Source organism: Aquarana catesbeiana, linkage group LG04, assembly GCF_042186555.1.
Source record: "Aquarana catesbeiana isolate 2022-GZ linkage group LG04, ASM4218655v1, whole genome shotgun sequence".
NCBI classification, from domain to species: Eukaryota; Metazoa; Chordata; class Amphibia; order Anura; family Ranidae; genus Aquarana; species Aquarana catesbeiana.
Window position 1 is genome coordinate 272,112,159 of NC_133327.1, and position 10,829 is coordinate 272,122,987.

The following is a 10,829-nucleotide window of genomic DNA, read 5'->3' on the forward strand; positions in this document are numbered from 1 at the left end:
TTGGGGTTACTAGCACCAAGTGGCCCTGAGATACGGGGGCCCCAAAGTTGGTTCGGAAAATGAAATTTTTTGCTGCAGAAAAGTGCTTGACTCGAGTATAAGTCGAGGGGGGCACTTTCAGCACAAAAAAATGTGCTTAAAAACTCGACTTATTCTCGAGTATATACGGTAATTGTATTCTATTTTGTATGTATTGCACACTGCCCTCACTGTGCACACGGCACTAATAATGTTTTCAGTACATGTTTACATTCTTTCGAGTCCTGATTAGAATTAGCCTGCCTATGTAACACCCCTTGTTACCATAAACGTACAACTGTATTATTAACGTGATACCTACGTAATTATGTGTATAAAAACCTTCAAATGCGTCATAATAAAACAGAACAGTTATTTGGAAAGATGCTGAGCGTATCTTTTGTGCCTGTTTCCTACTGCAGTAGTTAGTAATTTGGAACCACTAATCAGTATGAAGATAGGAGTTACCTATCATCAATTTAACCAAGTCAGGTATAAAAACCCCACTGAAAAATGGGATATCAAAAGTGTATGGAATATTGACAGACTTGGAAGGACAAAAGACACCCCCCTATATAGGGAAATTGGAAAAAGAAATAGGTACGAAATTAGAGGAACAACAAGTTGAGAGAATGATAGGAGCAGTATACAAGTACGTAACGGATATAAACACAATAGAGATTAACTATAAGTTCTTGGTAAGATGGTATGCGACACCAGACAAAATCCATAAATACCAACAGGATAAATCCCCCCAGTGTTGGAGGGAATGTAAACAGAGGGGTACAATGACACACATCTGGTGGGAATGCCCAAAAATTAAGGAATACTGGCAGGAAATCCTGGAATATATAAGAGATAACTGGAGAAAAGATAACCAACAGCCTGCAGACGTGTTTATTTCATGAATCAAAAGTTTCAAATAAGCATTATAGGAAAACATTAACTCCAATATTGTTGAATGCCACAAAAAGGACTAATACCAAAGAAGTGGTTAAGCACAGAAAAAACAGACGCAAAGGAATGGTTTGAACTAATAGAATACTATAGTAGAATGGAATACTTATGCAGTAGAGAAAAAGGGCAACCTGGAAAATACAACAGTATCTGGGGAAGATGGAAAGAATTTAAAACATTGGAGAAATACCTAGAAAGGATGAGGGAGGGCAGCAGGGCCCAAGTAGGACCAGAAAAAAGAAAGAGGGTCGAGAACAAACCCTATGGGGTAGTGAAGGGGGCGGGTGGGGGAGAAGTGGGCAGGGAAAGAATTGAAGCGTTGAAAGTTAGATAGAGGGTAACGCTATTGACTAAGATTTTAATATTACATTTTGAACAGTTTGACAATAGAAGAAACTGAATAATGAATAACGTTTTGGAAAAACACCACAATGATGTGAAGTCGAGATGGAGACAGTAAATGGACGTAAAGTTGAATAAGTCTGTCGACAGAGTTTGCTGAAGTGGTAAAAAAAAAAAAAAAAGTAACTTAACGAGCTTGTAAACTCAGATTATGTAATTATACTCTATGGATCTTTGATATAAATTTGTTTTTACAACAAAGAGAAATGAGAAACATCTCGTTTACACTGAAGTCTATGGCCCTCAAGTCACATGAAGGTCAGACCAAAGTAGTATAGGAGCTACTTTAAAGTCGCTGTGACCAAGTTGGACAGATATGAACAGTATCATTGGGAAACATGGGGTGTGAATGGGGACTAAAGCTTTTAAAAGAAACTGCGCATCTGGAAAGTATTCACAACACTTCACTTTTTCCACATTGTTATGTTACAGCCTTATTCCAAAATGGATTAAATTAATTATATTCCTAAAAATTCTACAAACAATACCCCATAATGACAACGTGAAAAGTTTTTAATCTGCAAATTTATAAAAAAAAAAAAATTCACATGTAAATAAGTATTCACAGCATTTGCCATGACAGCTCAGGTGCATCTTGTTTCCACTGACATCCTTGAGATGTTTTTACAACTTGTGGTAAATTCAGTTGATTTTACATGATTTAGAAAAGCACACACCTGTCAATATAAGGTCCCACAGTTAACAGTGCATGTCAGAGCACAAACCAAGCCATAAAGTCCAAAGGAATTGTCTGTAAACCCGAGACAGGATTGTATTGTAAAAAAAACCACCAGGCCTCTTACTAGAGCGGGCCGTCCGGCCAAACTGAGCGTTTGGGGGAGAAGGGCCTTAGTCAGGGAGGTGACCAAGAACCCAATGGTCAATGACAGAGCTCCAGCATTTCTCTGTGGAGAGAGGAGAACCTTCCAGAAGAATAACCATCTCTACAGCACTCCACCAATCATGCCTGTATGGTAAAGTGGGAAACATTGTGCCACTTCTCAGTAAAGGGCACAGCCCGCCTACAGTTTGCCAAAAGGCACCTGAAGCACTCTGACCATGAGAAACAAAAGTATCTGGTCTGATGAAACAAAGATTGAACTCTTTGGCCTGAATGGCAGGCGTCATGTCTAGAGGAAACCAGGCACCGCTCATCACCTTGTCAATACCATCCCAACAGTGAAGCATGGTGGTGGCACCGTGATGCTGTGGGGATGTTTTTCAGCGGCAGGAACTGGGAGACTAGTCAGGATCGAGAAAAAGATGAATGTTGCAATGTACAGAGACATCCTTGATGAAAACCTGCTCCAAAGTACTCTGAATCTCAGACTGGGACGAAGGTTCATTTTCCAACAGGACAACGACCCTAAGCACACAGCCAAGATAACAAAGGAGGTGTCTATAGGACAACTCTGTGAATGTCCTTGAGTGGCTTAGCCAGAGCCCAGACTTGAACCTGATTTAACATCTCTGGAGAGATCTGAAAATGGCTGTTCACTGATGCTCCCCATGCAACCTGTTGGAGCTTGAAAGGTCCTGCAAAGAAGAATGGGAGAAACTGCCCAAAAATAGGCTGCAATTGGTGCCAAAGGTGCTTCAACAAAGTATTGAGTAAAGGCTGTGAATATTTTTGTACATGTGATTTTCTTCATTTTTAATTTGTAATAAATTTGCAAAGATTTCAAACAAACTTCTTTCAGGTTGTCATTATGGGGTATTGCTTGTAGAATTTTGAAAAAAAAAACTGAATTGAATCCATTATGAAAATAAGACTAAACGTGTGTAAAAAGTGAAGCACTGTGAATACTTTCCAGATGCACGTAATATCATCTCAATAAAATACATTATGTACACCATATAAACCAGGCTTGTCGCACCTCCCATTCCCTGCCCTGTTATGTAAGGTAGGACTGGAAAGGGGGAAGGGGGTGTGATTTAAAGGAAAAAGGGGGGGGGGGGGAGAGGGACTGAGAACACTAATGTAGAGGAAGGAAAGCTGTGCTGTTAAGGGGACTGCAATAAAATCGAGGATTCTGTGATGTAAAGTGGGGGCTTCATATAAAATGGGGTGCTGTAACGTAAAGGCAAGCCTGTGAGATAAAAAGGAAGGGCTGCAATGCAAATGGGAGTACTGCAATGCAAAAAGGGTGCTGTGTTGTAAAGAGGTGTGCTGTGATGTAAAAAGGGGCTGTACTGAAAAGGGGAGCTGTGATGTAAAGAAGAAAGCAGGTTTGTAAAGGGGAGGGGGGAGACTGCAATGTAAAGAGGAGGCGTGGTGTATAGAGGGGCACTGTGATGTAAAGGGAGGTTGCAATATAATGTAGAAAACTGATTTAAAGGGGTGGACTGTGATGTAAATGGGGGGATTGTGACGCAAAGGTGCCTGTGATATAAAGTGGGGGCTTGACATAAAGGAAAGTGGCTGTAATGTTAAGGGAGTGCCATGTTCTAAAGGGACCCTGTATTTTAAACGGGGTGGTTGTAATGTAAAAGAAGGGCGCTGTGTTGTAAAGGGGAACTGTGATGTAAATAGAGGGCTGTATTGTAAAAGGGAGCTGTGATGCAAGGAGGGGCACTGTAATGTAAAAAGGGGGGGGGGGGGTAGCTACATAAAGAGGAAGACTGATTTAAAAAGGGGTACGCTGTGATATAAAAGGGAGGGACTGTGATGCGAAAGGGGCTGCCATAAAAGCGTGGACTGCCATGCAAATGGGGGTCTGAGATGTAAAGAAGGAGGTTCCAATATGAAAGGGGGCCTGTTACTGAAGAGGGGACTTCATTCTAAAAGGGAGACGGTGATGCAAAAGGTGCTCCATAAAAGGGTGAGAACTGCAATATAATGGGAGGGCTGTACTGAGAAAGGGCTCTGTGATGCAAAGAGGGACAATAATATGTAAGGGGGAGGTTGCTATGTAAAGAGGAAGACTTTAAAGTGGTGCACTGTGATGTAAACAGGGGGAGAGTAATGTTAAGGGGGGGTTCGATGTAAAGTGGGGCACTGTTATTTAAAGGGATGCCTGTGATGTAAAAGGGGCTGCAATGTAAAAAGGGGCACTCTAATGTAAAGGGCGCTGTGATGTAACGTGAGAGCTGTACTGTAAATGGTAAACTGTAAACTCATGCGCAGTGCAATCAGTTGTGCATAACCTTTTATTTTGTAAAAGAAAAGAAAAGATAAGGTATACAACATTGTTTCCTCAACTGAATTGAACAATTATAGCAAAAGGGTCATTCAACATTTTGAACAAACGTTATGGAAAGTATCTTCCATAGGGGAGCTGCAAGCCTAGAACCTCAGCTCAGGCAGGAAAAAAAAAAAAAAAAAAAAAAAACATCCCAATGACACACTTTTGTTAACAAATCTTTCAGAATTTCACAAATGCTACGCTGTATTTTGCAGTATTCTTCTTATTTGCGGTATTCTTAACACTCCAAAAGGTTATCTAAATCAGAGCTGTGCTTTGGCTCTGAACAAGAACACCGCAAATACCTTTATTCTTCAAATAGGGTTGGCAACAGGATGTCAAAGACAGTTAAACTGGACCCAACAAATGCAGCTGAGAGAGTGCCAGAAGCACTCAGTGGACATTACCCCCGTTTTAATGAGGAATAGAAATGCAGTAAAATGACTTCTACTGAAGCTCTTCATGCGGATGAAACCATATTTATGTTGAACAATGTCTTGCCTTGTTTTTAGGAGCCATTTTAGCCATCAATCATCATCCGTTAGGTGGGGCACCGGTATAAAGCATAAATAAAACTGTACATTAAAACTGTACAATAACAATAAGGGGAAAAAAAAAAAACCAAATTCTACATCTTAGTATGGAAATATTTATGTCCGTCAAAACAAAAGTAGTGACTATGTAACTCTGTACTCATCTTGGGTCTTCAGAAAAACCTTAGAAGAGAACCTGAGCTAACAATTCCAAGTCACGCTTCACTTCTCTATGGTCAAATGTTCCTTTGTGTATTTTACAGTAAAAACAATACAAAAGTTTTCCCACTTCGTTTATCTCAAAAAATAAGGAACGGAGGAGCCGCATCCTCAGCATAGGAGACACAAGTCTTCGTCTCTGCTGTTAAAGCCAAGTGAAAAAACAAAAAACAGGAACGTAAACACAAAACGATCCTAGGCACAAAAGAGGCCTCATCCTACAGTCACAAATCTGCTGCCTTTGCTCATAGACTGAGACAGTCTTTGTTCTTTTAGAATCTTGAAACGTTCATTTAATGTGATCCCCGTCTAGAAAACAAGAAGAAAAAAAAAACAAAAAACAGTAAGGACTTTTTTTTATACTTGAAAGCAACACAGCAAGTAAGAGTCTGTACTCATGTAATGACATACCTGTTTTACAACGCTGTTTATATCAAAGTCTAAAGGGACTCCTTTGGGGATCTTGGGTTCTGAACCCTCCTTTTTCAACAAAAAAGGCAGTGTGGGTCGAGGCAACCTTGTACTATAGAATAAAAATCAAACTTAGGTAAGTCCAAAATCTGCATTAAAAAAAAAAAAAAAAAAAAAAGGAGAAGGGGATAGATGATTTATAGTCTTTATATCTAAAAACACAAACCTAGGTAACAAAGCTGCAGTAGGATTATCGATTGATACCGTCAGAATGCCACTGCTGTTCATAGATGTCCTCCAACTAGAAGAAAAATAGAATTTGCTACAACATGTTCTTGCTCGTTTCTGAGCATGTACAAAGGGAAACTAAATACAGCATAAAGTAAACACCAATGCTCACTGACACAAAACAACTGTAGCAACTGAAAAACAATTGCTCTTCCCTAACCTATACTACTCGGCATAAACAAGTTAGCCTCGGTTCACACTGGGGCGACTTGTCAGGCGACCTAGTCGCCTGACAAGTCGCCTCCCGTTCTGTGCTATGGAACCGTTCTAATCGGAGCGACGCAAGTCGCTCCGACTTAGAAAAAGGTTCCTGTATTACTTTGGGGGCGACTTGGGGCGACTTGCATAGACTTCTATGCAGAAGTCGTCTCGCAAGTCGCCCCGGCAGTCGTTTGCAGGTCGCCTCGCTGAGGCGACCTGCAAGTCGTGCCGCCCATGTGTGAACCGAGCCTTACCGTAACTCCCTTTGAACCTTTCTAGTCTAAAAACCTGGAATCAAAATGGATTTTACCATTATGGCTCCATGCACACTAGTATTTTTAATAAACTCAAAAAAATGAAGTGTTTTTGTGCCGGCTATTAGTAGCATTTTAGTAGCTTTCAGGAGCGTTTAGGAGCATTATTTTTACAGTACACAAAGAAAGAAAAACTGTAGGCTACATAGCTGAGAGGAGCCTGCTTTCCCTGCAGTGTGTGTCATTACAGCGAACCACCAAAGTGAGCGCTTCTCCCCCCTCCAGGTTCAAGACTTGGACCAGCCCGGACCGGAGACGCTGGATCTGTCAGCTGCTGCAGATACCTTCACCATATCTTCTCTACATGGTCCCTGCAGAGGGCGAAGTCTGCACGCTCGTTAGACCTCGCTAATAGGGGGTCCATCACCGAGGGTAAGGGTCCACCTTTAACTTTTTGGATTCACCGCAAGTGGAGTCATATCACTTTTTTATCCCTCTTTCCTTTTGTCTATTCATATGGATGATGGGTCTATGGAAGGTGGATGATGGTTCCTCACACTGATGAACTTTTCTCATATTGTTTCACTTCATGGACTGGAGTTACAATTTTCACATAATTTTTAGATTCACTCTTTTCAATAACATACACAATTTTTGAATTGTATTGGTTGATTTCTCACGTTTACATATATTTCACAGGTCGTATCATATATGACTAGAGAAATTTTCACCTCACATACGTTTTTGATTATGCAATTGTTTGCTGTATTTTTTATTTATGCATTTGTCTGCTATATTTCAATATATTTTGTGTTATGCAAATTTATTTAACATCACCTGTTTGTATAGATTGTAAGCGCACTCTTTTATATTATATTTTGAGTTTGTACACGGATATTGGTGTGTTATTAGTGCAGCTATCAGTCTGTTTCTTAATTAGGCTCCGTAGCACGGTTCTTTCAATTTATTTACAAGAATCAGACTGCCTGCATGCAGATGCAAGGAACACCTATGCATCCTCGTGCCAGCAAAACATGACCCTTCGTATAGGTGTAGACTTGGGTATCAAAAAGTTTGAGTGTTGGAAGCCCTATTTGAACCGATTTGCATTTGACACAGAGCCAATCGATGGCTGTACAATAGAATACCAGTGGCAACACGGTTGTCTGCCTGTGTAGAAGGGCACAGCACTTTTATACAGACAAATAAAACATTTTCTACAGAATATGCATCAACTTTTCCTCTTCTGCAACAAACATCTTACAGTATGTACAGGCTAAAGTTCTATCAAAACCTCAAAAAACAGGTTTAATGCACTACTGAGCCTTCTGTGTGGTTTAAGCAAGTGCTAAAGGAGCTGTATAGTGCTAGATACTCACGGATGAGCCCTCTTTAGTTCTGGAAACTCTTCAAGCTGCTCCATGTCCATAGTAGCCTGAACCTACAGGAATATATAAAGCATTGGTCTGAACCCACGGGAATATACAAAAGCATAAGGAAAACCTCTCTAGTATTTTCATTTAAAGTGGATGTAAACCCTTACATATACCCAGTGAAGTGAACAGCCTCAGATGGTACACAGAGTTGAAACAAATCTCCCTACCCAGGTTTTTACATGTATATCTGCTCGCTTCCCCCTTCTATATTCTTTAGAATTCTTACATTGTGTTAAGAGATTTTTACTTCCTCATTCTGCAGTCAGTGTAGCTTGGATTACATGGGGAGACCGCTGACTGGAGGAAAGGCACACACTCCATATAGGCAGACTTGCAGAGCTCTCCTGTGAATCGTGCAGCACTCTGCTAATCTATTTAAAGCAACCTCCCAGGATACAAACTACAGGCTCCCGTCTTTGAGAACTTGTCAGAAGTGATAAGGCTGATAACAGAGCTACCGAGCAAGAGAAAGCCACACGACTCATTGCTTTGGAGAGAGATAAGAAAACACTACAGATATATGTGCCCAGCTCAAAATTTCATGAATCGGGTTTACATGCACTTTAAGCAAGGATCAGTATTCTGTATGATTAGGAACATTGTTGCTAGCTGCACTTGCTCTGGTGATGTCACTGGAGTGGCATTGCTCAGGAAAACGGATAATGGGTTACACTTGTCTAGAGACACCAAGACTGGAATGGTGTCGATCAGGAACTGTTGATGCCTTACACTGGCCTGGTGACACTGGGACTGGTGTGGCAGTGATCAGGAACACTGTTGCTGGCTGCACTGGTCTGATGTGGCAGCAATCAGGAACATTATTTCTGGGCGACACGGTTACTGGTGCGGTGGCAACTGGGGACACTGACTGGCTGCACTATTATGCAACATTGGGACTGGTGTGGTGGTGATCAGCGACACTGTTTGGTTGCACTAGTCTGGTGACAATGTACTGCTGTGGTTATTGATCAATGGCTGGCTGTACTGACTTACACTAATATCAGAGCAGCCAGTCACTGTACAAGATCACTAGCCACAGCAGTACAATGTCAACATAGAAACACTGCATTACTTTAGTGAAGCGTGATCGGTCACAACAATCACATGGTATAGGGCCAATTTCCTAGGCCTTGTATCCTGATCTTTGATTCGCTGTGTCCAAAGGACACAGCAATTACAGTGCGAACCGCTGCGTGTCTTAGAGGGAGCGCACAAGCATGTGTGCAAGGCCGCATATATAACCCTCCTACATCCAGGAAGCCATTGTTTGGCTATTTATCGACAATGTCCTGGATATAAGAAGCTAATGTGAAGTAATGATGAAATAGTTGGGACAATAGATTGCATCCCCATTTATAAGAGAAATTAAGACAATTTTAAGTGTTATCCAGCCAAAACTTTTTTTTTTTAGTTTTGGACAAAGTGGGGGGGAAGGGTTAGAACTCAAGTCAGGTTTTGTTGCCAACAGACTCCATAACAGATTTCTCACTTGCTTTTCTGCTGACCTGGACAGCAGACTCTCCCTTACTTCCAGACGGGAAGCGAGAAATAATATGAAATGGAGAGGGACAGCAATAAAAAGCTAGAATGTACTATGAAAAAAAAAAAAAAAAAAAAAAAAAATTCTGCCTGTGCTGCCACTAGAGATTCTCACTCACTTCCTTACCCACTCTATTTAGAGTCCTACAGAGCAGTAAAACCCTAAAGGGGGCCCAAAACTTTAAAAAAAATAAGTTTTATATATGCAGGGGTTCGGCCTTATCTAGTTTCAGGTATGAATGTTGGTCCTTAGGTAGTCCTCCTATCACTGAGCCTGCTACAGGTGTTTCCCAACTCCCCTCAGTTGACTGCTTTTGGATATCCTGACAGCATGGTACTTCCTTGCCCCTCAGAGAAGAGGAAAATTAGATTTTTGTACTTGCCACCCTTTGCTTCATGCCATTAGTAGTTCTTTTCTACAAAAACTGAGGTATGCTGGAAATGGGGATGGGTAAAATTTTCCCCAGTATGTGTAGTTTATTTAAACGATCTTACACAAGACTAGGTTCACATTTGTCCTGGTGGCTTCTGCTATGGGTTCGCAACTGCAGACACACACAGAAAAATATGCTGGATGCGTGCGGGTGACAAAAATCCTAAAGGCAGGCAGCACGCACTGGAAACCGCACTGCACTTGTGGTTCCATGCAAGCTGCGATTCCAGAAATGATGCAGGGACCTTTTCCTGCATTTCAGGAGGCACGGCAGCCTATTCAAATGAATGAGCTGCCATGCCGCTACAAAACGCGGATCACAGGGCCTCAACAATGTGAACCCAACCTAAAGATGATTACTGCAATTAAGATATTCTGTATCATGGTCTGTAATTTGAAAGGGGGATGCTCTATTATCTGCCATCAGATCAGACAAAATTTCTGATTTTCTATTTTTGCCTTTATTTCTAGTACAACATCTACAATTATGTTAGATAACACTAGCTGTTACTTGACAAATATTTAGACTTTGGAGTTTTTGTGTAAGTCATTACCTTTAGGCCTCGCTTCTGGAAATATGTTGCTTGTCGTTGGTCTCTTTGTTGATTTGTCCTCAGTCCTCTTCTAAAAGTAGAAGCTTGAGCATAACTACTGCAGTGTAAAAAAAAAAAAAAAAAAAACCACACACAAAAAGATTATTAAGAAAAAATCTGAATCCTAAAGCTGAGGTTTAAATCTGCCTATAGTTTGCCTTCTCTGGGTCCTTCTCCTTACATTTTTTAAAAAAAAACCTAGCCATTTTCATTACATATGTTATTTTAGACCCACTGACATTAATGGTTCTTTGTGGTTCCTTATGCAAGCAGCTGGGGCCAGCAAGGTGTGCATAGCTCCCTAAAAACCTTCCAGCAGCCTGTAAGTAATTTTAGTACAGAAGAGAAGCCTGTACAGCT

General features: G+C 41.0%; 1 protein-coding gene across 2 annotated transcripts in view; it reads right to left on the minus strand.

Annotated features, from left to right (window-relative positions):
• Positions 1-892: 892 nt before the first annotated feature.
• The window catches only part of FYTTD1 (forty-two-three domain containing 1), a 41,507-nt gene continuing 31,570 nt past the window's right edge, over positions 893-10,829 (minus strand). The window contains exons 5-9 of one of the 2 annotated variants that reach the window (XM_073626546.1): positions 10,431-10,524; positions 7,848-7,909; positions 5,952-6,026; positions 5,726-5,837; positions 893-5,623 (exon numbers count right to left, since the gene is read on the minus strand). In XM_073626546.1, coding sequence (XP_073482647.1) covers positions 5,528-5,623; positions 5,726-5,837; positions 5,952-6,026; positions 7,848-7,909; positions 10,431-10,524 — 439 coding nt within the window. In that variant the 3' untranslated portion in view covers positions 893-5,527. Of the gene's footprint in view, positions 5,624-5,725; positions 5,838-5,951; positions 6,027-7,847; positions 7,910-10,430; positions 10,528-10,829 lie in introns of both variants that reach the window. The other variant, XM_073626545.1, reaches the window with a different exon arrangement.